Here is a 27,600-nt window from a genome sequence, read left to right on the forward strand (position 1 = left end):
TACACATTATGTTTTTATTTAACATCAAATACAAAGTGTTACTATAATTAAGCACTACGAGATGCACGCGGAGATCTGTGTATACGATAACATCTTATTTACAATTATCATTGCAATTATATACATTATTGTCAATTATTAATTGTCACCACATATATATCTATGTCTAAGCGTTTACAAGATGTACAGCTTTACAACCACGACAACAATTTGTATAATTCTTACTTACAATTATAATCAGGTATTGGTAAGGTTTACCAAATTGAGGCTAGAATCCAGATCGTACATCCTACACATGACATTTATTTTTATTAGATTCAAAATGATGAACTAGCCACAACGAATTTATGAAATAATTGGAGATGGTCGGAGCTGTCTCCCTCGGAGTCCACCTGGCATAGGACATATTGTAATATACATCACACATATGTAGTACGAGTTATGTGATACCTAACGGAGTGTCATTAATACTAATGGACGGAGAGTAGATATACTTTGAAAAAATATTAAAACAGAAAAATACTATAATTAAGTGAGTATTACCTCGGTTGAGATTCAGATTCTCTATATGAGAATAATAACGAAGATTTGCTAAATTACAAGCAGTAAACATATAACATTTTATTTATATACATGGCTCATAGATCATACAGAACGCTTTCATCAACTACAGACAATATTCAGATATTACATTAAAGCCTTACAGACTACATACAGCTGCCAACATGACAATTCATTCTCACATCGTGTATCGGCTGCGACGAAACAAATGAGAGCCGTGTGTCGAACACGTGGAGCTGATTAGAAGTTCACAGATTAAATAAATGTGACATAACAGAGGGATGTTATGCACATACAGAGATTATGAGGATGAACGAGTTGGGAAGGTCGAGCTAGACATAAATTCCAACATTTGGTCGAAGATTTTTTGCAAAGGGCAAATTAATTTTAGATATTGGAGAGAAGCTGCACGGTATACAGGAAGATCATTTAATATGGAATTAAATTTTTTCAGTAGATGAAAATCAAAATATATACTTTAAAATTAGTCTAAACGCATTGTATACGCATAATATTAATGTTGAATTTACTAACATAGATTTTATTTATGATTAGGAAAAGAGCGGCCTGATCTGTGGTTACGACACACAAACAAAATAACGTCACAAGTGTAACGACGGCGACACAAGACCAGATGGCGAGATACTACTGAGTTACATTTGCTACCGAGTAATTCTTTTTTGATCAAGGTTTTCTCTTCGTCAAAGGAGTATGTTGAGTGCGAGCGAGAGGGCGAGCGCGCCGACCAGCGAGCGGGCGGCGGCGGGCGAGGGGGCCGCGGCGCGCGAGGGGCGCCGGTGACGGTCCACCACGAAGATGCGGCCGCCCATGTCTGTGATACACGCGCACTACTGTCACAACTATTGTGTATGTATAATAATGTAACGTAATGTATAATATTACTTTATCTGCACCCATGATTTAAATCCACTATAAAAGATTCTAAAACAGTTAGCGTATTGCCAACATTAAAGCACCTAATAACCATTACATCATCCAAACGAGTGTTGTAATTAAATTCAGTACAACATTACATCACCCGTTTTCATTACAACACTCTTTTGGACGATATTATGGTTACTAGGACTGGGTTTTTTAATGTTAGCAGTAAGCTAACTGTTTCAGAATATTAATAACACAGGTATGTTTACACAAATAAAAAAGAATGCTGGGAGAGTTTCTTGCGCCGCTTCTTCTCTCTCAGAGCGCCATTTGTTTCCGAAGCGGTAGTAGTATCTAGTAGTATAAGAAATGACATCAAAAAGAATTCTAAAGGAATCAATTTTGAGAAAATAAATGCCTTTTATGCCTTCATTACTGTGTTTCTGCCTGAAGGGCGCCGTAGCTAGTGAAATTACTAGTAGACCTGAGTGCGTGAAGGAGTTGTAGTAGACGATGTCCGGCCACGTGGAGTTGGGCGTGAACACGAGCTGGGCGGGGCGCGCGGCGGCCTCGCCCTCGCACGTCCAGCGCAGGGAGCGGTTGAAGGAGCGGAACGTGTCCCACGCGTCGCGCCGTAGGTCCGCGCCTGGACACGGAACAAGCACTTCGTTATAAGGTCGAGGAGCTTCCGTGTGCTTCATTGTAATTTTATAGGCTTACAATTATTTAATACAAGTAAGAGGAACTCTATAATGATGGCCCCGCAGCGTGTGTCATTGTAAGTCAGTACCTGCGTTGGGCGCCAGCAGCGCGGGACACGCGGGCCCGGCCACCAGCGGCGCCAGGCGGCCCCGCAGCGTGTGTCGCGCACCCGCCAGCACGCGCACGCGGCGCTGCTCGGCGTCAGTGAGACGCTCCAGGCCGCCGCGCGGCTCGTCCGTCACCACGAGCGGGTGGTACAGGTCAGCCGAGTGCGGGTCGTCGCCGCCCCACACCTGCACACACGATCGATCTTAAGGTTACACGTGGGCCGTCCCGTGGGCTTCCCTTCGGGTCGCATTGCACAACATCACCGATGAACAATATAATTACTATTTAAATAAAACACTTTTATAATGGATTAAAACGTGTGTAATAGTAACTGTGTTTTTACATTAGATTTTGCGATTTTTAACATTATTAATAATATAAATGTATCTTGAATCGTAAATTTAATATAATAATCTTGTAATGTAATAATCTTGAATAATGAATTGTAAATGAAAATATCTTTTCTATTTAAACAAAACTGCTTACGTACGTTTCAGAATGAAAAAATTTCTTACTTCTTCTTTCTGAATTTATCATGTTAAACTCAGCCAGTCGTTCCTCATAGGGTTCTCGATGCGAGTAACCATGAGAATTGGCGCGTAAATGATCTCTGAATACTTCTCAACTTGTTTGGTTTGCATAACACTTGAGAGCCCCTGGTCGTCTCCAGTCTTAGTTGTTGGTAAAAAGGACGGGAATCCACGCTTTTGTTTGGATAATCGCAAACTTAATTCAGTGACAAAAAAAGATGCATATAGTCTTCCGTATGTCTCTGAAATCTCGGAAACTTAAAGAATGCTAAATTTCTCTCAAGTATCGATTTATCTAAGGCATTTTAGCAAATTTTGATAGAGGACCGGGAGAAGACTGCATTTTACGTTCCTGGAAGAGGCACATTTATGTTCAAAACAACCGCATTTGGACTCACAAATGCCCCAGCGACACAGCAAAGGTTAGTAGATCTTTTGTTTGGTCCTGAATTCGAATGCAAAGTATTTGCTTATCTTGATGACGTCATCATCATCAGCGAAACCTTTGAGGAGCATGTGAGTCTTCTTCACAGTCCTTGTAACACTTACAATGGCTAATCTCACAATCAACTTAGAGAAAAGTAATTTTTTCAGAAGCAAGCTTCGTTAACTAGGATATGTTGTTGATGCGCAAGGATTGCAGACCGACCCAGAAAAGGTCAAGGCAATACTGGATTTTCCAGTACCTACTAGCAGGAAAGAGGTGAAACGCTTTCTTGGTACTGCTTCCTGGTAAAGGCATTTTATTTCACAATTCAGTACAGTTACTACAAGGAAGAATGCCCCCATTTGAGTGGAATTCAGAAACGGAGAAAGCATTCTTGGAATTGAAATCTCGCTTAGTTCAAGCGCCAGTGTCCTAGTTTTGAGCATGCTTTTCAGGTACATTCTAGTAACTTTGGAGTCGGTGCTATGTTAGCACAGACTATTAATGTAGTTGAACATCCGATAGCATACATGAGTCGTTCGCTGACAAAGCAAGAGCAAAACTACAGTACAACTGAACGCGAAGCTCTCGCTGTACTTTCTGCGCTTGAGCACTGGCGCTGTTACTTAGAAAATGGAAAAACTTTTAAAGTCTTTACTGATCATTCTGCTCTTCAGTGGTTTCTGTCACTCTCTAATCCTACTGGAAGATTAGCGAGAGGGGGGTTCGACTGTCTTCTTTTAATTTGGAGATTGAACACCGACGTGGAAAAGATAACATTAATCCCGATGCTCTTTCTAGAAGCACACATGTAAACGCTCTTATAAATTCATTACATACATATATTTCCTGCTCCAATCACACAAGATTCTTGGTTTATTAAAATTTTTAAGGAATGCCAAGAGTCCTCTATAAGCTTTCCGAACTATAGAGTTGAAAATGGCAAGTTATATAGGTACATGAAGAATAAAAACATTCTCACTACAGAATTCGATTGGAAGGAGTTAGTGCCTCAGGAGCAGAGAGAACAAAGTATAACTCTGTCACTCAGAGCCCACGGCTGGTCATTTTGGCGTGTTCAAGACATATAAACGTTTTGCACTTCGATTCTATTGGCCCGGAATGTACGCTGATGTGATTGATTTTATATCTCAGTGTGACGTTTGCCTTGCTTATAAGTTACCAACTCATGGTACTCTCGGTAAAATGGGGAGACCAAAAAATGTTTCAAGGTCCTTTCAAGTTTTATCAATCGATTTAGTTGGTCCTTTACCAAACACAAGAAGACAGAACAATTATATATTCGTTGTTACTTAATATTCTGCTTGCTTATATAAATATAAGCTAAGAGTGTCATGGCGCGTTAGGAAATTTGCGTTAGCTGTTATTATTGCTGTTGTAATAAATACTTCTCAGATTAATATTAGTATAATTTAGTTTGTTAGCTTTAGTAATATGATTTAAATATTAGTGTATGTTTTTTCAATAATATTAGAATATGTTTTGATTAATGCTTGGTTCTTTAAATATATTATTTTGATATATTGCTTTTTCTAGCTACGTAATCAGCTAAATTGCTGCATTTTCTTCTCTCTCTCTCTCTGCGACTCTGCGAGCAAATTATGACCTCGGCTTCAACTTCGACCTTATAAAATCTTTATGATATATAATCTAAATATAGTTTTAAAAATTGCCACGTGGTTGTTATTTCTATCAACAGCCCAAATAGCTACGTGACAATATGGAAAAAAGTAAGGGCCCCAGATGGGAACCTTGAGGCACACAAGATGTTGCAAGATATGGCTGAGAATTAAGTCCATCAACGACAACGGTCAATTCTGCAAATAAGACTTAAACCACTTCAGCAGCAAGCCCTCGATGCCGTGATTGAATTTAGAGACAAATAGCGTATGGTTCACATTGTCGAAGGCGCTGCTGAAATCGGTGTAAATCGCAACCTGAGAGCAATGATCTATTTTATGTGACAGCTCCGAGACAAATGGAAATAAATTAGTCAAATTGATCGTACCGTTGAAATAAGGATGGAAAGTAAAAGACGATTCCTTAAGTCCATAACGCGTCATGATCTACGGCAATACATAGTCAGAGCTAGTGATATTAGCTAGCCGTAGCTATAGTGATAGATGCGGTCACCATTGTGAGAGTAAATTAACGTCACGTGTAGCAGACGCAGAGAACAACGGTCTGACGAGGATTGGATGCCATATTATGAAGTGATAGAGCTGCGACAGCTCGGGGGTCTTCCACTTCCTGTGAGGTGGCGACGCCGTCGGCTCGGGAGGAAGCGGAACTAGCTGAAGCAGCAACAAGTGGTATCCCCCATTTTGAAGAATCCAAAGTTATTTGTTCAACTCTCTTTATTTGTGCTAAAGGGCTAGAGATGTGGGTGGTCTTATGTTATCGTGATGAAGGACCACAGCCTTTCTATTAATCGATTCCGACCGCTTTCTGTCAACTTTTTGCTTTAATTTAGGCAGTGTCAACAAAGAGCTGAAAGCCCTAGGTTAAACAGCTCATAATATACAATGTCCTTCCAATAACATCATACACACAATATCATTTATTGCGAGTTAAACCCGGGTTTTGCCAGTGTGTGAAAACTGACCGACTGCGATCTTAAATGAACTGATCGACTGTGATCGAACGTTCTAGTTATCAATCTCTGATAAAACGCTTTGGTGTCATTACGATCTCATTAAACTTTGGGCACCCAAACATCGAGCTGCCTTATTTATTTAGCTCACTAATATGAGTTTAAACTGTTGTCTATTGCCAGTTCTTCAGCTAACTACGCCGATCTTGATCTACTTTTAGGTTGCAAGGCGGTATGAAGTTAAAGCGCCAGTGAGAGTAGATAATGAAGAGAAAATACAGTTTAGAAACAAGCACTTTTAATTACACAAGCAACGCAACAATATAAAAGAAGGAGTATAAATAGTATAAGAAGAGCAATTTAGTTTTAGCAAGTCCAGATTGTAAATAGAAGACACTACAAATATATATTATATACAAAAAAATAACACGTGACGATATTTAAGGCTGTTAGAAGGAGCGAACGACACTAGTTCTGCGCAGGTTAACTAAATCTCGACTGGCGTTCGACCGTTTAGCTAATGATTACCGGTTACTGTGGAATGCGAGCGATCGCCCCGCGCCGCGTGCGCATTCAACACAAATTCATACATACTACGGATATCGCGCGGGTTTGTTGTGAATTTAATATTATATTATGTTTTGTATGTGTGAATATAATAACTAGATAATTAAATATTTTATGGTAATTTGGATATGTATAAATATGTAAAATAAATAAATACATAGAAATATGCGATAAGTCACCCCCATACTTTTAAAAATATTCGGGCGACCAGAGCTGCACCTCGGTCTGGTATTTGCCATCATCATTCACCTAAGCGAGTGTTATCGTGGCGGTACCTGGGCCGTGTACGTCAGTCCGCGCCGCAGCTGCAGGTCGGGCGCCAGCTGTCCGTTGACGTACCAGGCCAGACGCGGCGCGGCGCGGCGCCGGGCCGCCAGCCCCCGCGCCCCGCCCGCCTCGCCCACGCGGAACGAGAACACGCGCAGCGCGGGGTCGAACAGCTGCGCGCGCTCCCAGCCCGACACCGACCGCGCCTTGGGCCTGCGAGTGTGACCAAAATGATCATCGCAATGCGACGAGAGAGAGTTCAACTTTAAATGGAGTATTCGAACTAAAGGAAGATTAGTTTTCACTAATCCTACTAATGTTATAAATGGGAATGTTTATATGTCCGGATGTATGCTTGAACTTCTTTAACGCAAAAACTACTGAATGGATTTTTATGATACTTCACAATAATATAGCTTCACCAGACACATAGGCAATCAATTATAAAACTAGAATGTGAATTATTAAAAAAATAAAAGAAGTATGAAGTAAGCAGAAAATAAATCTGCAATCTGGAAGCTACTCATGATTGCTCCGTAAAAATCACAGGAGTTACATTCAAAATAAAATGTTTATCTTAAATAATTCTACAAAAGAGCCATAAATACAATAATAAAAAATTTTTTAACAAAAAAACAACTGACATTAAAAACACTTTTGTGTATGTCACAGGACAAACAGGGCAGCAACACCACGGCACCCCGCTCCACGCTTAATGTGGACTTTTGTAACATCCGGGGAATTCACTCCAACTTAAACGCCGTCCACCACCACCTTGAGACGTCGCAGCCGGCCTTGTGTTTCCTTACGGAGACGCAGATATCTCGACCTAGCGATACGTCATATTTAACGTACCCCGGGTACAAAATTGAGCATAATTTCATGCCTCATGCCGGGGTATGTGTGTACGTTAGGGAGGATATCTGCTGTCGCCGTCTCGGCAATTTTGAGGGTAGGGGCCTGTCTACTCTCTGGCTCCGCGTAGATTTAGAGGACCGCGTCCGCATCTATGCGTGTGTCTACAGGTCCCATAGTGGTAACGCAGAAACGGATCACCTCATGGGCTGCGTTCAAGCGGCATTTGATGACGTGCTTGCTCAGATCCCCTCCGCTGAAATCGTAGTCTTGGGTGATTTCAACGGGCACAATGCCGAATGGCTTGGATCACGTACCACAGATTACGCAGGGCGATCTGTGCATAATTTTGCATTGGCGTATGGTCTGTCCCAATTGGTTGAGTCGCCGACGCGGCTCCCGGATGTGGATAGCCACATGCCGTCCTTATTAGATCTTCTGCTGACTACACATCCCGATGGTTACCAGGTCTCTGTCGACGCCCCTCTCGGAACGTCCGACCATTGCCTGGTCAGGAGTGTAGTGCCTATCCGACGCCAACGTCGCAGACCACCAGCGACCCGCCGCGTTTGGCACTACAAGTCAGCAGATTGGGATAGGATGCGTTCCTTTTTTGCATCCTACCCTTGGGGCAGGGTTTGTTTCCCTTCGGATGATCCTAGTGCCTGCGCCGTTGCAGTAGCCGATGTGATGCTGCAGGGCATGGATATTTTTATACCAAGCTCTGTAGTACCGATCGGTGGCAGATCACAGCCCTGGTTCGATGCGTCAGTTAAAGCAGCATTTGACTGCAAAAAACAGGCGTATCGAACTTGGGTTGCGGCGCTGGGCTCAAAGGATCCGAACTGCAAAGTTCTGAAGAGGAAATATAACCGTGCCTCCAGATTTTTTAAGCGGCAAATCGCCCGTGCGAAATCGAAGCACGTCGTCAAAATTGGCGAGCAGCTTTCCAGTTACCCGACCGGAACACGCAAGTTCTGGTCGTTGTCGAAAGCTGCTCTTGGTAACTTCAACCAGCCGTCCATGCCGCCGTTGCACATGAGGAATGACACCCTGGCCCATACGGCAAAAGAGAAAGCCGATCTCCTGTGCACTCTTTTTGCCTCCAACTCGACTCTTGACGACAACGGAAAAACACCGCCGACTATCCCGCGGTGTCAGAGCTCCATGCCTGAAGTACAGTTCCGACAGAAAACTGTTAGGCGAGCTCTGTTTTCGTTGGACGTCAGGAAGTCGAGCGGGCCGGATGGCATTTCTCCAATCGTGCTTAGAACGTGTGCCCCTGAGTTGACGCCGGTGCTAACGCGTTTATTCCGGCACTCTTATTCAAAAGGCGTAGTCCCTGATTCATGGAAGTCAGCCCTTGTCCATCCGATCCCAAAAAAAGGAGACAGTTCGGATCCGGCAAACTACAGGCCTATTGCGATTACCTCCCTACTCTCCAAAATCATGGAGAGCATAATTAACCGCCAGCTCTTGGTATACCTTGAGGGTCACCAGTTGATCAACGACCGGCAGTACGGCTTTCGCAATGGTCGGTCGACTGGCGATCTTCTGGTATACCTAACACATAGATGGGCGGCGGCTATTGAAAGCAAGGGGGAAGGCCTGGCAGTTGGTCTGGATATAGCGAAGGCCTTTGATCGTGTATGGCACAAGGCGCTCCTCGCAAAACTTCCATCATTTGGGCTTCCCGAGAGCTTATGCAAGTGGACCTCCAGCTTCCTCACTGGGCGCAGCATACAGGTCGTTATCGACGGTTATTGCTCGAATCCCAAGCCCGTGAATGCTGGAGTGCCCCAAGGCTGTGTGCTATCTCCCACGCTGTTTCTTCTGCATATCAATGATATGTTGGACACCGCCAACATGCATTGCTATGCAGACGACAGCACTGGTGATGCCGTATACACGGGCCATGCAGGTCTCTCTCGGGAAAACGTCGACCAGTGCCGGGAGAAACTTGTGTCTTCTATCGAGTCCTCTCTCGAGAAGGTCGCGGAATGGGGTAAGTTGAACCTTGTCCAATTTAACCCCCAGAAGACTCAAGTTTGCGCGTTTACCACTAAAAAAACCCCATTTGCCGTATCACCGCTCTTCGAGAACACTTCCCTTAAAGCCTCGCCTAGTATCGGAATACTGGGTCTCGAAATCTCGAGCAATTGCCAATTCCGTGGCCATCTGGAGGGCAAAGCCAAACTGGCTTCAAAGAAACTGGGCGTCATAAATAGAGCACGGCAATACTTCAAGCCGGCCCACATTCTAGCGCTCTACAAAGCGCAGGTCCGGCCTCACATCTCCATGTGCAATACTCCTATTGCTGTCATCTCTGGTCTGGCGCACCCCAGTATCAGCTTGATCCATTTGACCGCGTGCAACGCAGAGCAGCTCGAATTGTCGGGAACCCAGTACTCTGTGAACGGCTGGATCATTTGGCGTTGCGTAGAGACGTCGCTTCATTGTGTGTTTTCTACCGCATCTATCACGGGGAGTGTTCCGAAGAGCTGTTCAACCTGATTCCTGCCGCCGAATTCCACCTTCGCACGACACGCCACAAGTTAGGATTTCATCCCCACCATCTGGATGTGTGGCGGTCCTCCACAGTGCGGTTTTCAAGGAGCTTTCTTCCTCGTACCACGAAGCTGTGGAATGAGCTTCCGTGTGCGGTGTTTCCGGGACGATACGACATGGGTACCTTCAAGAAAAGCGCGTACACCTTCCTTAAAGGCCGGCAACGCTCTTGTGATTCCTCTGGTGTTGCAGGAGAGTGTGGGCGGCGGTGATCACTTAACACCAGGTGACCCGTACGCTCGTTTGTCCTCCTATTCCATAAAAAAAAAAAAAAAAAAAACACTATTCCAAAACAATAGATATAATATGCACTAAAAAGTATAAAAATAATTGCGTATTTTTATACAATCTAATAAAAAAATGTAATTCCAATTACGATTATTGTATACCTTTCATAGCTTTGTAAATCAATACAAAGGCTCTTTCTTCGTCATCGCAGGTGGAGGGATTGAAGGATTCAAGTTAACTTAATTTGAATTTACCGATTATTCGATGTTATTTTTGAAGGTCGTTTTAGAACAAAAAAAAGTACCCACCCTCAATACGTACAAATTGAATTAAGTGTTTGAATTTAAATGAAATTCATTTTTGTGAAAATAAGTTCATGTTACCATTAATATTTAAGACTTAGCTTTTGAGTAATAATTAAAAGTAGTTGCTATTTTGTAATTTTATTTTCTGTAAATCATAGTAGTAAATTTACTAATGCGTTAAGCTAATGCTATAGTCTTAAGACATGTCATAACTTGTGAGTTTTCCGAAAGTGACGAGTAATCAGTCCAACGATGTGCTGAGCATAAGAGAAACTTTAATTACGATGTGATACAGAAACGAGTGTGCTGCAATGCGTAGTGTAGAACATCGTGTGATGTCATGTGATGCATTGCATAGCATTCGCATGATACAGCCAGGCACAAGCGATGGAAGACCACTGGCGAATGTCCCTTGGCTATGAATCTGTGTATCGGTGGCAGAATTGGTGAGATTTTTTGTGAGTGTCTTAGGCTAGGGTTACTATGGATGCGAGTTCTGATGAAAAATTGTTCTGACGAGTTCTGACAGATTTGTCAGAAGAAACAAACGCCTGGTATCCAATGACAGTGTTTACACGGGCAATGACGAACGCGTGAGAACATGCACGACGTCGTCAGAACCACTCGAGCGTTCAAACGAGTTTGATTTTTTCGCACGACCTGCGTTTGCGAATTTCGAGTGATTTGGTTTCTACCATTGATAACGATAAATTGATCAGTCACGTGTACGAGAAGAGGTGTTTGTGGGATATGAGAGACAAAAATTATCACAACAGAGGTATTTCCCGGTAAAATTGGGAGAAAAGTGCTACAGAACTCAACACTAGCAGTAAGTATAATTTTTTATTTAGATGTGGGGTTTACAATAATTAGGGACATGAGCAATTAGAATTAATTTTTACATTTTATCTATCAAGAACACGACTTGTAGAGCTATAGATTATTACAGTAGGTTGTATTGAAATGGAATTTCATCTGCTCGACTATCAAAATAATTTTTCAATGATTCTTTAGTCTCATTCGCGCTTCTTCCGTAGTGGTTATATCTCCGTGAAATTGGCACATTGTGTAGGGACTCAAAGTCCACCTCGGGAATATCAACGGAAGTAAGACCTTCTTTATCGATGTCAAATCACATTCATCAAATTCGTCCATCTTTGCTGGACGGGAGAAACGAACTAACTATCAGAATAACAGAAAACGCGTACAGCGTAAACGCCTTGTTCTGACGAGGATTTCGAACGTACTCGTCAGAACAAATTTTCGTCAGAACTCGCATCCATAGTAACCTTATGCTATATTATGTTAACCACGAAAAACGAAAAGACCTTTTCGCGGTCGTGGTTGTCAGCTTTTAGAACCAACGTTTGCTGGGTCAGCTAGTAATATATAAAAGTATAATGTAAAAAGCTTTCAGAGGGCTAAGTTCATACGCTTGTGTAATAATAGAATCTATACAATATTATTGTTTATAGGTTTAGATGGGTGTGTGTGTGTGTGTGTGTGGGTGTGTGTGTGTGTGTGGGTGTGTGTGTGTGTGTGTGTGTGTGTGTGTGGGTGTGTGTGTGTGTGTGGGTGTGTGTGTTCGGTCGCGGTCAGACTCACATGGCGAAGGGCACGCAGTCGTCGGTGGGCGGGTCGGCGGCCAGCCGCAGGCGCACGTCGCGGCGCGGGAACAGCCGGTGGTAGGCGGGGTCGCGCGCCGCGTCCAGGCCGCCCACGGCCCACACGGCGAACACGTCGCGCTCGGTGGGCCAGGCGCGGTCCATGTCCTCGGCCGGCGCCAGCTGCCGCCGGTACGTCACGGTGGTGAGCCCGGCCGCCCGGCCCGCCGTGAACACCTGGTTGTTGTCCTGGCCCGCCACGCGCTCGTCGCGGCACACGCCGCGCCACGCGCCCAGCACCATCACGCACTGGAACACGACCGCTTTAGCCATTACCTTATGTATGCTTTCATCACCGTTCAGCGGCATTCACATTTCTATTATAAATAGAGATGAAGACCCAATTGCAGGCGACACAGCTTGCGATAAAACAATATCGCTCGGAATGGATATGGATTAAATATTATTAAAAATATGGAAGACTAATAATTATTACGAATATTTTTAATGCAAATTACTTTTAAAATTAGTTAAAGAATCAGAAAAATATCTATATTAGATGCGTGACAGCTGTTGTCTCCGCGACACATCCTGGACAGCGAGCCGTTTAGACCGAAATTGGTCCTGGTATTCATCACTTAAAAGGGTCTAGAATAACTAAATCTATAACTAGGTCTGGGGACAACCAAGCAACCATATCTGTGCAAGCAAGGGCAATCCATGAAGCCTCTTAGAATTTTAAGCAACAGGATTTGAACCGATACGTAAAGGCATTGCAGAAGAGATGAAAATCTAAAGTGTTGTAATCTCTCCGGATATAATTTAAGAGTAGACAATTTCTTTCCATGGACAGAAAAAAAAACGTGGAGCGTTTTTAGACTTTCTCGATACTGTTAATGTGAATTTTATAGTGGGGATTCATTATACTGCATCAATATTCTTCAGAGCTGAATTATTTTTGAACATTTTGCAATTTCGCCATATAAATCCCAGGAACCGGTATGACCTTAAACAAAAAATTTTACCTTAAAATAAAAAACACGCCAAGGTCTTTAATCTTGTCCATTTCCTCGAGGACTGTGTCTTGCAATTGATAGGAAGAATCAGTCACTGATAGTTTCTTACTGAATTTTATGTTGGCATTTTTTGATATTAAGAGGTAAATGGTTGTCAATCGACTATTTACCAATGCGATTCAAGTCTTCCTGTAGTAAGGTCACATCGGCAGGATATTTGACCACACGAAACAGTTTTAAGTGGTCAGCAAAAAGTGAGAACGGAGAATGTAAAATAACCTCAGAGAGGTCATTTACAAACGCCAAGAAAAGTATTGGACTTAAGTGAGAAACTTCTGGAACCCCTGACCTGTAAGGTATCCCTTTTATTTCTATATTATTTAAGCGTGAACGCTGTTCTTGGTCCCGGATAGTGTCTTGAATCTGCTCCATTTGCTTCTGTAGGCGATTAACTTCTTCTTTCGTTTTCAATAACACTTGAACTTCGAGTTCGACTGCTGTTATTTTCTCAGTCAACGTTTCGACAGAACTGTGTACGAAATTCATTGATTTCTTAATGTCCTCTATGTCTGTCTTCACTGCCATGATGTTAGCAATATCGGCTTGAATTATTTTAACGCTCTCCATAAGTGCCGGGAGGGCTGATATTTGCTTTGTTAGTAATCTTAGGTCGCGTGATATGCTCTCCATGTCAAGTATCGATGGGGATTTCGTTTCGGCTGATTTCGAAGTGGGGACAGTAAGCGGACTCAAGGACCCCGACGTTTTGCACGTGGAACATTTCCATGTATTCCTTCTTTCAACTTATTTTCTGTATCCCGTTTCCGTGATACCCGCACTAGCTAAAGTCATAACGACCCTGACACGTACTACATAGAACTCCATCTCTGAACTCTGCCTCACACCATTGACACTTGTACATACTTCAAATATATTAATATATTAGAACAAATCGATTTAATTACTGACACAATTTGTCTGTTAGTGGACAATGACAGTACACAATAATAACAAACGCACGTCCGCTCTGTACCACGACTCGACGGTATATGCCTTTTCCACGGTTGCTTTGGTGATTAAAATTTGACTAAGAGTATTAGGGGAAAACGTATTGGTTAAGATCGACTGTAGGGCAGAATTGTCTATGCTTACGTTGCTAGAGAACGAGTAAACCGAACAAAATTGGCTAGCGCAAGCATTGCAGATACTCTTCGGATCTGAGTATGTTCTGCCCTCGAGTGTCATTACGTCAATACTGGCGGGATATTTGATATAGCTTATACGAAGTGTTCTCAAGATGTAAAATGTTATACCATGTGCAGTGTTTCGCAATGACATCGATAACCGAGTTACGAGAATTTAGGGCAGATATGAAGTTCTGTATGGAGGTCCAAACAGAATCAAACAAGCAGTTTCAAGAACATCCAAGTAGAACTGAGCTGGAGCTAAAGGAATTACGAAACAATATGTACATTATACAACAAAAAGCAGACAGAGCTAACACATTGGAAGACGAAATTAAAGAACTTAAACTTAAAAACTCACATCTAGAAGCATGCTTAAAAGAATTAAAGAATCAAGAACAAAAATATAAATCGAGCTTTAATAAACAATCGATGTCGTTTGCAAAGGTTGCAGCACAAAATCTAATGAAGGTAGATGCAAAACCAAGTGTGGCTACAAAAAATGCGGTTTGAACAAATATTGATTTATTTCCAAAGAACAGTAGTAAGAATAAATCACTGATGGAACTCGATAAAAGTATTGTTGTTGAAGAGCGGGGAACTAACTACAATAACAGACAAATTGTCACTGAGGAACCGAAAACAAGAACTAATGAAATAATAGAGGATAATATATGTACAGAAGTTCGTTCGAGAAAAAGTAGGTATCCAAATACAGAGATAAAAAAAGGAGGAATGACAAATTCTAAGGACATTGGTCATTAATTTCTCTAAATTACGGGCCCCTATTTGTTATAATTATAATATGGAGGGGATACGAATGTCGAGAGTTTCAGAAGTCAGAAACTAAGGAGTCAGGTTAAACACTGAGCTTTCGTTTCGAGATCATATTTTTCATTGTTGTAAGAAAGCTTACAGAAATTTGGGTTTCCTGCTTCGTACCGTTAGTGGTTTCACTAACATAAGTTCTATTACAGCATTATACAACACGTTGGTAAGGAGTCAACTAGAAAGTAACGCAGGTATTTGGGCTCCACATGAGGCTAAATATAGTCTTATGTTGGAGCGGGTGCAAAACAAATTTGTTAGATTCTTGTACATAAGGCTTTATGGGGTTTACCCATTAATGTACCCTACACTATTTGTTTTGGGTATGGTCGAATACAATGAGATAAGGTCTAGAAGGGAATTCGCACTTGTTCCGTATATTTTTAAAATAATAAGAGGCAAGTTATTTAATGCGGACGTATTACGGCAGGTTAATCATCGAGTGCCGGACCGGTACGTGTGGCGGAGGCTCAGGCCGTCACTGCTAACGTTGGCACGCGGGCCGCGGTCGCACCTACCTGGTCAAGAAGATGCGCGCTTGTTACTGTTAACGTCGTGGCCGAGCGGATAGACCTGTTCTGTTGTACTCTGAGTGAACTCACAAGGATTGCAATGTGGGCTACATGTTATGATAGTAATACATAATAATTATTAGATTAGGTTCTTTAGTATTAATTTATGAATGTAATATTAAGTATATATAATTAGATGAGGTACCTACATAGGTTTTTAATTTATGCTCATTTTAAATGTTAATTTATTTTTATAAGATGAATGTAACACTCGCGCATTAGGAATAATCCTGTAAGGCAAGATGTAAGTGTTGAAAACAAATAAATAAAATGATACTGACCGGCGTCAGCGCAGTGATGTTGTAGTCGGTGGCCAGCCCGCGCTGCAGCGCCGGGTCGAAGCTGGTCACGGCCACGTCAGCGCCCAGCATCTGGGAGCGGCTGCTGGAGCCCGACACGCCCCACGCCATGTACTCGTCCTCCGCCACCTGCGACCACCACTCGTCACACGGTGCACAGTATACAGAGTACATCCTGCTGATAGATACGGTCACTCACCATGCCGGCCAGCTGGAACGTGACCTGGTTGCCGAACACCTCCCACGACACCTGCAGGTCTCTGTGCAGCTGCTTGCAGTGCGGCAGCGCGGACCTGCCCACACGAGGTTCATTATTCATATTATAGGTGTTATTTTTTAGTTAATATGCCAGTCTACTAAACTTGTGCAGATGCAAAAAAAATATATAGAATATCAGGAGTATCAGTAAGTGTGTAAGCAGAGTGTAAGGTTTACTATTTTTCATCAAGCTTAACAATTATTAAATATTTTAATGTAAACAATTACATGACATATATAACAACAAATTCTGCAGCTTTATACACCTCATATACATCGCTTGAGGCCAGGGGCGTGCATTCCATATATGCCAATAGGCATAGCCTACCCACCATATTTAGAGTCTTATTAATATACCTACACTAGATTCCAAGATAATTCAGACAAATTTAGTTCTTTTATTCTATAATCGAACTTCTATTGAACACCCAACCAGTAAGTTTTTCGTTACGCGATATACTAAATACTCACAGTAAGAAGTTCCGATAATGCTTACTGAAGCCTAGTAGAATACGTTCAATTTCTATAACAAAATTTATTTGTCAAGGTAATACGACCACAGAAAAATAAAAGATTACTATGTATATCGTTCTTAAATATGACCATCGCAATTTGACATCTTAAACACATCCGGAGTAAGCAAGCTTATGACACTTCGAAATGACAACCGAGCTGTCACGGATTAAACCAACGAAAGAAATGATACCTTCATTAAGATTTATGAGTAATTATTATGACGTGTCTCGTTCGCTTAGTGTCCGAGTTTCAACCTTATTGCGCTCCCATAAGAGTGTTGACATCGCACATGACGTGATTCATGATTATGAGATATAAAATATGACATTTCCGGAAATAAAAATATATTTTTCACTAATCAACTATGACAGCGCCATTTTTTAGTTGTTGTGTTTTCGTCATTCGTGTACTTATACGGGCGTGAATAATTAAGCTAATTACATTAGTTATTTGTTTTATGTTGATTAGTTTATTGTTAATTATATTTAGTGTTTAGGGTTGGACTTAGTTTCCCTTAGCACGAATTTGGTCGTAAAAAATATTGTAGTTGATAGAGCTTTAGTCCGCGATTACAATGATACCACTCTTATTACAAGGTAATGCACCGTTTTCAAGAAAATCACAAAAAAAAATCTTACCTAAAACAGATAAATCATGTAAATAAATATCCCATAGCACGAATTTGGTTGTAAAAAATATTGTAGTTGATAGAGCTTCAGTCCACGTTTATAATGATACCACTCTTATTACAAGGTAATGCACCGTTTCCAAAAAAATAACGAAAAAAAATCTAACCTAAAAGATAAATCACGTAAATAAACACTAGATGAGCGCTGCCATCGCGGCGGGAGGTTAAGAACTGTCATAAAATGATTTTGGTTTCTTAGTAAAATATAAGTACAGGTGAAGGGTTCAAGCTCATACAGCCATAAATTGTATGAAAAACAGTGAAATGTAAAAGTAAAATAAAATCTGTGGGAGATAAAACGGCTTAAATTGTATGAAAAACAGTGAAATGAAAAGTAACAAATAGTCTGTGACAGATAGGCTTAATCAATAATTATTTTTATATAAAAAGAATAGAACCTAGAGCCGTGAAGTCAGTAAAACAAAACAATAATTTTTGGTTTATTTCCTATAATGTTTATTCCATGTTTAAAATCTCTTTGGTTTATTCCGTTTCTATCGTGGTTACGTGAATATTTCTGTGTTCTGTTTCGTGTTATTTGTGGTTTTTTTCAACGACTTTGGCTTATTTCCTGGGCTTTGATTCTTTGCTTATACGTTTGACCTGCGCTCGTACACCGGACACCGATTTTCTGCTTTCTCGACTGACGAATTTTTTCGAATTTACCGCGTTGCGTTTTGTTAAGATGTCGGACGCCGAACAACCCCAGCCATCAACTAGTCAGGGATTCCCGCCTTTGACTAATCAAGAACATCAACCATCAAGCAGTCGTGATTATGTTGATGCCGATGAAACACCAATAAAACGGCATTACTACGTTAAAGAATTTAAAGAGATGTGGAATTTAACTAAAGTATATCAACAAACCCGATTTTCTGCTTTCTCGAATGACGAATTTTTTCGAATTTACCGCGTTGCGTTTTGTTAAGATGTCGGACGCCGAACAACCCCAGCCATCAACTAGTCAGGGATTCCCGCCTTTGACTAATCAAGAACATCAACCATCATGCAGTCGTGATTATGTTGATGCCGATGAAACACCAATAAAACGGCATTACTACGTTAAAGAATTTAAAGAGATGTGGAATTTAACTAAAGTATATCAACGATTGGGTACGCGCGAGCAAGCTCTTGCCTTTGCTGAGAGCAAAGGCATGATACCAAGGCAAACAATTTGTCATTATCATAAAAAACCAATGACGATTGTTTATTCATCCAATCGGACTGTGGGCTCTTTTATATGCAATAAGAAAGCATGCAGATTCAAATCTTATGTTAGCCGAGGAAATAGTACTTGGTTTGACGGCATTCGAATAACATTACCACAAGTATTTTATTTAATGTATGCCTATGCATGCAAGTGGAATTACTATGATACTTAGAAGGAAGATTTCACAGAGGGAGAGCATTGCCTTTCTAGGGCAACCATAATGGACTGGTTCAATTATTGCAGAGAGGTATTGTTCTGTACCAGATGGATAGGCAATCATTTACTGGAAAATTGGTGGTCCAGGCAAAACTGTTCAAATTGACGAGAGCAAGTTCGGCAAAAGGAAGTTTAATAAAGGTAAGTTCTCACTAACAAAAATGCACGAAATAAAATAAACATATCCTATTGCATATTGTGTATAGAATTAAAATGAAGTTTATTTTATTGCTTCAGGACGTCATATTGAAGGTCACTGGGTGCTGGTCCTTATAGAGGATGGAAGCGAAGACCTCCGTTTAGAAGTCTGCCCAGACAATATCCGCTCAGCCGATGTGTTGTTGCCATTAATAAAACAGCATGTGGCTGAGGCCACCACCATACATACTGACTTCTGGCGAGCTTATGATTGTATGGGGGATCATGGGTTCATACACCACAAAGTAAACCATAGTGATCCAGACAACCCATTTGTGGCTGCAGACGGCACGCACACTCAAGAATTGAGTCACAGTGGCGTGTCATCAAAAGGTTTTTTCAAAAGGATAATTTTAATAATAATAAACTTAATATTTGAATATGCGTGGAGAAGATTCGTCGAAAAACAAAAAAGGGATCCATTCGAAGAACTAATTAAAGTGTTAAATCATGTTTACAATAATAGACAGTTATAAAAGGGTTCATTGTTTTTTTAAACCACACTCTAACAACAAGCTCTATCAACTGCAATTCATTAAAATTGGTTAGGTTAGCTTATGTTAGAACAGTTAAAACAACGTGACGGAACCAAATTGTAGGCGTTTCCCCCCATTAACAAGTTAGGGAGGGGGGAAGGTAGACTTTTATTTTGGTTCTTCTTGAATTCTGTGTATTACGTTGTAATAAGAGTGGTAGCACTATAATAATATACAATTCATTAAAATTGGTTAGGTTAGGTTATGTTAGAATAGTTAAACCAACGCACGAGCCGACCGGAGCGTGCCGCGGCAGCGGCGATAGATGTTTGGGGATTGATGAACATGAACAATAAACCCTTTTATAAATGCTTTTCTTTTATCTAAAAATAATTATTGATGAAGCCGTCTAATCTGTCATAGACTATTTTTTACATTTATGTTTTTACATCATTTCACTGTTTTTCATACAATTTATGGCTGTAGCCCATACAGCCTTAAACCCTTTGCCTATCCAAATATTTTACGAAGAAACCAAAATCATTTTATGACAGTTTCTAGCCACCCGCCGCGATGACAGTAGTGTTTATTTACGTGATTTATCTGTTTTAGGTAAGAATTTTTTTCGTTATTTTCTCGAAAACGGTGCATTACCTTGTAATAAGAGTGGTATCATTGTAATCGTGGACTAAAGCTCTATCAACTACAATATTTTTTACATCCAAATTCGTGCTAAGGGATACTAAGTTTTAACCAGTGTTTATATTAGAAAAAGAAATTGCTGTGTGTTTTGTGTTTAAAATAGGTAACTAGTAAGGAATTAAAATATAATGGGGGAATTCCAGTGTCGGGATTGTGGCGAAAATACGATTTGTTTACATAAATTAGGTATGTATCCTTTTGCACAATTTTCGTTCGTAAATAAAATAAAAAATTTTTCTCTGTATAGACCAATGCAAAAATATTAGTCTCTTAACTCAACAAAAAGGTAAAATTATGAGATATTTCAATACCAAGTATTACGAAAAATACACTTGGCTAGCTGGATGCCGCCATTTCAATTTCTTCCCCTGCTGTTTATTTTCTACAACGAAAACTGTGCGGAATGATACGGTGTAAGTTACGGTGACTTGCATAATTTGACATCTCTTGCTAAAAAACACGATCAATCTGACAGAACGGCAGAAAAATGTTAAAGTGAACTTATATTTATCCTTATAACAGAAACTCAATTGTTTAATATTAATCGCGAATACGACTAGTTGGACTTCAAGTGCCTACCGCGCTGGAAAACCAATGCACGCCCCTGCTTGAGGTATATATATTATTCCACCTCCATCTCGTGAGCTTACTAATTTGTGGTACAAAAACTTACTGTTCAGAGTTAACAAGTCGATGCAACCCATGCATTTTAAATGGTGACAAAGAGATCTTACCACAATACCAGCTATAAATACCTATTTGCTTTATAAACAAGACATTACGCCTCCTTTTTCTTCTAAGTTATCTATAATATAACCGTCATTTTCATTTGCATTATCAGTCAGTGAAGATGGAGCAGTTGTATTAATATTATGCAGTGAAGAAGAACACATCAAGATACTGACGTTTTGTAGTGTTTCGTGTTCGTTAGCATACAATGTCCTGATTTTAACGATTTTATTTCCATATGGCACAACAATTTTCGAAAGATTTTTAGCTATTTTTAGTTGTTTGGCATAAGGATAATGATTATAACCTCCACGCATACGTAAGTATCCATAATTAGTATTGCGCGGCGGCCATCTTGGATTTCAAAAATGACCCCAACTTCGTTCTCTGCACCCTTGAGAACCTCGGATTTTATATCAATATTGTTGACATCATAATTTAGCGCGGCGGACATTGGGATTTAAAAAATCAAAATGGCGCGTAACCGAAAATCGTGTCGATTTGCTATATCTGTCATACGTCGATAAAGAAGTTTCACTTCAAAAATGCATAAAAAATGTCATAGTATATCGTACTCTTGCACAACTGTAAATTTTAAAAAATATTACGCGGTCCTTCCGGAGTGGGGGTCATTGACCCGCATCGCTCGGTTCGTGTCTCAGCCATGTACGTATCTACGCGTACCTATCGAATGTTATAGATATACGTTCGAGTGCTTTTTGCCTTAAGTGTTGGGAATACCTCGCCTTAAGATAAAATCAATAATAATAAAGAATAAAAAAATAATAATTGAACTCAATTAAGTTACATGCCCAATTATTATGTGTGGGTGAACTTAATAGAGAACCTCCAACGTTGCAACCCCTCCAGTTACAAGTCTGGATGGTCGGGGAGTCTGACGACAGCTATCTATATATGTTACCTGTGGTCGTGCAGGTGCGTGTCTGCGGGCGGCACGTTGAGCTGGTCGGGCACCAGCACGGAGGCGAGCGCCGCGCCGCGCGTGACGTCATACACGGCCAGCCAGTCCACGTCGAACACGGTGCGTCCGTCGGGGAGTCTGACGACAGCTATCTATATATGTTACCTGTGGTCGTGCAGGTGCGTGTCTGCGGGCGGCACGTTGAGCTGGTCGGGCACCAGCACGGAGGCGAGCGCCGCGCCGCGCGTGACGTCATACACGGCCAGCCAGTCCACGTCGAACACGGTGCGTCCGTCGGGGAGTCTGACGACAGCTATCTATATATGTTACCTGTGGTCGTGCAGGTGCGTGTCTGCGGGCGGCACGTTGAGCTGGTCGGGCACCAGCACGGAGGCGAGCGCCGCGCCGCGCGTGACGTCATACACGGCCAGCCAGTCCACGTCGAACACGGTGCGTCCGTCGGGGAGTCTGACGACAGCTATCTATATATGTTACCTGTGGTCGTGCAGGTGCGTGTCTGCGGGCGGCACGTTGAGCTGGTCGGGCACCAGCACGGAGGCGAGCGCCGCGCCGCGCGTGACGTCATACACGGCCAGCCAGTCCACGTCGAACACGGTGCGTCCGTCGGGGAGTCTGACGACAGCTATCTATATATGTTACCTGTGGTCGTGCAGGTGCGTGTCTGCGGGCGGCACGTTGAGCTGGTCGGGCACCAGCACGGAGGCGAGCGCCGCGCCGCGCGTGACGTCATACACGGCCAGCCAGTCCACGTCGAACACGGTGCGTCCGTCGGGGAGTCTGACGACAGCTATCTATATATGTTACCTGTGGTCGTGCAGGTGCGTGTCTGCGGGCGGCACGTTGAGCTGGTCGGGCACCAGCACGGAGGCGAGCGTCGCGCCGCGCGTGACGTCATACACGGCCAGCCAGTCCACGTCGAACACGGTGCGTCCGTCGGGGAGTCTGACGACAGCTATCTATATATGTTACCTGTGGTCGTGCAGGTGCGTGTCTGCGGGCGGCACGTTGAGCTGGTCGGGCACCAGCACGGAGGCGAGCGTCGCGCCGCGCGTGACGTCATACACGGCCAGCCAGTCCACGTCGAACACGGTGCGTCCGTCGGGGAGTCTGACGACAGCTATCTATATATGTTACCTGTGGTCGTGCAGGTGCGTGTCTGCGGGCGGCACGTTGAGCTGGTCGGGCACCAGCACGGAGGCGAGCGCCGCGCCGCGCGTGACGTCATACACGGCCAGCCAGTCCACGTCGAACACGGTGCGTCCGTCGGGGAGTCTGACGACAGCTATCTATATATGTTACCTGTGGTCGTGCAGGTGCGTGTCTGCGGGCGGCACGTTGAGCTGGTCGGGCACCAGCACGGAGGCGAGCGTCGCGCCGCGCGTGACGTCATACACGGCCAGCCAGTCCACGTCGAACACGGTGCGTCCGTCGGGGAGTCTGACGACAGCTATCTATATATGTTACCTGTGGTCGTGCAGGTGCGTGTCTGCGGGCGGCACGTTGAGCTGGTCGGGCACCAGCACGGAGGCGAGCGCCGCGCCGCGCGTGACGTCATACACGGCCAGCCAGTCCACGTCGAACACGGTGCGTCCGTCGGGGAGTCTGACGACAGCTATCTATATATGTTACCTGTGGTCGTGCAGGTGCGTGTCTGCGGGCGGCACGTTGAGCTGGTCGGGCACCAGCACGGAGGCGAGCGCCGCGCCGCGCGTGACGTCATACACGGCCAGCCAGTCCACGTCGAACACGGTGCGTCCGTCGGGGAGTCTGACGACAGCTATCTATATATGTTACCTGTGGTCGTGCAGGTGCGTGTCTGCGGGCGGCACGTTGAGCTGGTCGGGCACCAGCACGGAGGCGAGCGCCGCGCCGCGCGTGACGTCATACACGGCCAGCCAGTCCACGTCGAACACGGTGCGTCCGTCGGGGAGTCTGACGACAGCTATCTATATATGTTACCTGTGGTCGTGCAGGTGCGTGTCTGCGGGCGGCACGTTGAGCTGGTCGGGCACCAGCACGGAGGCGAGCGCCGCGCCGCGCGTGACGTCATACACGGCCAGCCAGTCCACGTCGAACACGGTGCGTCCGTCGGGGAGTCTGACGACAGCTATCTATATATGTTACCTGTGGTCGTGCAGGTGCGTGTCTGCGGGCGGCACGTTGAGCTGGTCGGGCACCAGCACGGAGGCGAGCGCCGCGCCGCGCGTGACGTCATACACGGCCAGCCAGTCCACGTCGAACACGGTGCGTCCGTCGGGGAGTCTGACGACAGCTATCTATATATGTTACCTGTGGTCGTGCAGGTGCGTGTCTGCGGGCGGCACGTTGAGCTGGTCGGGCACCAGCACGGAGGCGAGCGTCGCGCCGCGCGTGACGTCATACACGGCCAGCCAGTCCACGTCGAACACGGTGCGTCCGTCGGGGAGTCTGACGACAGCTATCTATATATGTTACCTGTGGTCGTGCAGGTGCGTGTCTGCGGGCGGCACGTTGAGCTGGTCGGGCACCAGCACGGAGGCGAGCGCCGCGCCGCGCGTGACGTCATACACGGCCAGCCAGTCCACGTCGAACACGGTGCGTCCGTCGGGGAGTCTGACGACAGCTATCTATATATGTTACCTGTGGTCGTGCAGGTGCGTGTCTGCGGGCGGCACGTTGAGCTGGTCGGGCACCAGCACGGAGGCGAGCGCCGCGCCGCGCGTGACGTCATACACGGCCAGCCAGTCCACGTCGAACACGGTGCGTCCGTCGGGGAGTCTGACGACAGCTATCTATATATGTTACCTGTGGTCGTGCAGGTGCGTGTCTGCGGGCGGCACGTTGAGCTGGTCGGGCACCAGCACGGAGGCGAGCGCCGCGCCGCGCGTGACGTCATACACGGCCAGCCAGTCCACGTCGAACACGGTGCGTCCGTCGGGGAGTCTGACGACAGCTATCTATATATGTTACCTGTGGTCGTGCAGGTGCGTGTCTGCGGGCGGCACGTTGAGCTGGTCGGGCACCAGCACGGAGGCGAGCGTCGCGCCGCGCGTGACGTCATACACGGCCAGCCAGTCCACGTCGAACACGGTGCGTCCGTCGGGGAGTCTGACGACAGCTATCTATATATGTTACCTGTGGTCGTGCAGGTGCGTGTCTGCGGGCGGCACGTTGAGCTGGTCGGGCACCAGCACGGAGGCGAGCGCCGCGCCGCGCGTGACGTCATACACGGCCAGCCAGTCCACGTCGAACACGGTGCGTCCGTCGGGGAGTCTGACGACAGCTATCTATATATGTTACCTGTGGTCGTGCAGGTGCGTGTCTGCGGGCGGCACGTTGAGCTGGTCGGGCACCAGCACGGAGGCGAGCGCCGCGCCGCGCGTGACGTCATACACGGCCAGCCAGTCCACGTCGAACACGGTGCGTCCGTCGGGGAGTCTGACGACAGCTATCTATATATGTTACCTGTGGTCGTGCAGGTGCGTGTCTGCGGGCGGCACGTTGAGCTGGTCGGGCACCAGCACGGAGGCGAGCGCCGCGCCGCGCGTGACGTCATACACGGCCAGCCAGTCCACGTCGAACACGGTGCGTCCGTCGGGGAGTCTGACGACAGCTATCTATATATGTTACCTGTGGTCGTGCAGGTGCGTGTCTGCGGGCGGCACGTTGAGCTGGTCGGGCACCAGCACGGAGGCGAGCGCCGCGCCGCGCGTGACGTCATACACGGCCAGCCAGTCCACGTCGAACACGGTGCGTCCGTCGGGGAGTCTGACGACAGCTATCTATATATGTTACCTGTGGTCGTGCAGGTGCGTGTCTGCGGGCGGCACGTTGAGCTGGTCGGGCACCAGCACGGAGGCGAGCGCCGCGCCGCGCGTGACGTCATACACGGCCAGCCAGTCCACGTCGAACACGGTGCGTCCGTCGGGGAGTCTGACGACAGCTATCTATATATGTTACCTGTGGTCGTGCAGGTGCGTGTCTGCGGGCGGCACGTTGAGCTGGTCGGGCACCAGCACGGAGGCGAGCGCCGCGCCGCGCGTGACGTCATACACGGCCAGCCAGTCCACGTCGAACACGGTGCGTCCGTCGGGGAGTCTGACGACAGCTATCTATATATGTTACCTGTGGTCGTGCAGGTGCGTGTCTGCGGGCGGCACGTTGAGCTGGTCGGGCACCAGCACGGAGGCGAGCGCCGCGCCGCGCGTGACGTCATACACGGCCAGCCAGTCCACGTCGAACACGGTGCGTCCGTCGGGGAGTCTGACGACAGCTATCTATATATGTTACCTGTGGTCGTGCAGGTGCGTGTCTGCGGGCGGCACGTTGAGCTGGTCGGGCACCAGCACGGAGGCGAGCGCCGCGCCGCGCGTGACGTCATACACGGCCAGCCAGTCCACGTCGAACACGGTGCGTCCGTCGGGGAGTCTGACGACAGCTATCTATATATGTTACCTGTGGTCGTGCAGGTGCGTGTCTGCGGGCGGCACGTTGAGCTGGTCGGGCACCAGCACGGAGGCGAGCGCCGCGCCGCGCGTGACGTCATACACGGCCAGCCAGTCCACGTCGAACACGGTGCGCCCGCCCGGCAGCGACAGGCGCACGTCCTCGCCCGCGTACGACCGCAGCGGCTCCAGGCTGCGCACACAGACACTCTGTACCGGCCCGTACCAGGACCCCATGTGAATTGAAATTTAACGACTACATTCATGTCGCGTAGTAAAATAAATCTTATAGCCTATAATATAATGACTGGCCGGGCACGTTGCGCCAATACAATCCCATTATTTATTTGTATGTGTTATATTAAGTTAACATTGAGTTATAATTGACCTCATGTCGACATAATCTATTGTCGCTGAATCGTCGATCCGCAAGAAAAATGCAACCATGGACAGATGCTCATTCCATAATTTGGTTTAATGTGAAAGAAAGTTCCTTGAAAACCGCACAGCAGAAGACCGCCACACATCCAGATTGTTGGCGTGATATCCAAATTTGTGGCGTGTCGGGCGAGTTGGAATTCGGCGGCAGGAATCAGGCTAAATAGCCTATATTACCCACTGGGCCCCGTCATAAATGCGGTAGAAAACATACAATAAAGTGACGTCTCTACGCAACGTCAAGTAATCTAGCCAAAATCACAGAGCACTGGATCTCTTACAATCCGAGCTCTGCGTTGTACGCGGTCAAATACTGTCATCAAATACGCCTCTAAGATGTAATGCCATGCAGGCATTATTACATCTTAGAGGCGTCCAACATATCATTGATTGATGTTTGTCTTCAAAAATATACATAAAAGTGTGTGTGTGTGTATATTTGTGTGCTCACTATCCGTCCTCGTCGGGGATGATCAGTCCGCGCGAGGAGGGCTGAGGCCCGACGCCGGTCCAGAAGTAGACTTCCTCTCCCGAGCTGTCGAACCGAAACTCCGGAATGCTGGCGACATTCAAATGTATTGATTAGAGAATGAAGACGTAAATCTTATTAAAAATTAAATCTAAAGCCCATTTGGAAAATATGCCTAAGAAAGGGCGCAAGAAGCTCAGTAGAACTTTTTAAAGA

General features: G+C 45.1%; 1 protein-coding gene across 1 annotated transcript; it reads right to left on the minus strand.

Moving 5' to 3' along the window:
* On the minus strand, nucleotides 1-26,714 carry LOC126972407 (protein Skeletor, isoforms B/C-like). Its single transcript, XM_050819119.1, has 9 exons — nucleotides 26,488-26,714; nucleotides 22,858-22,995; nucleotides 16,317-16,410; nucleotides 16,100-16,246; nucleotides 12,220-12,527; nucleotides 6,667-6,871; nucleotides 2,234-2,438; nucleotides 1,928-2,089; nucleotides 1-1,393 (listed from the first exon to the last, which is right to left on the minus strand). Exons 1-9 carry the CDS (start codon nucleotides 26,712-26,714, stop codon nucleotides 1,263-1,265), a joined length of 1,617 nt encoding a protein of 538 aa, XP_050675076.1. The 3' UTR covers nucleotides 1-1,262.
* Nucleotides 26,715-27,600: the final 886 nt, after the last annotated feature.

Source organism: Leptidea sinapis, chromosome 26, assembly GCF_905404315.1.
Source record: "Leptidea sinapis chromosome 26, ilLepSina1.1, whole genome shotgun sequence".
NCBI lineage: Eukaryota > Metazoa > Arthropoda > Insecta > Lepidoptera > Pieridae > Leptidea > Leptidea sinapis.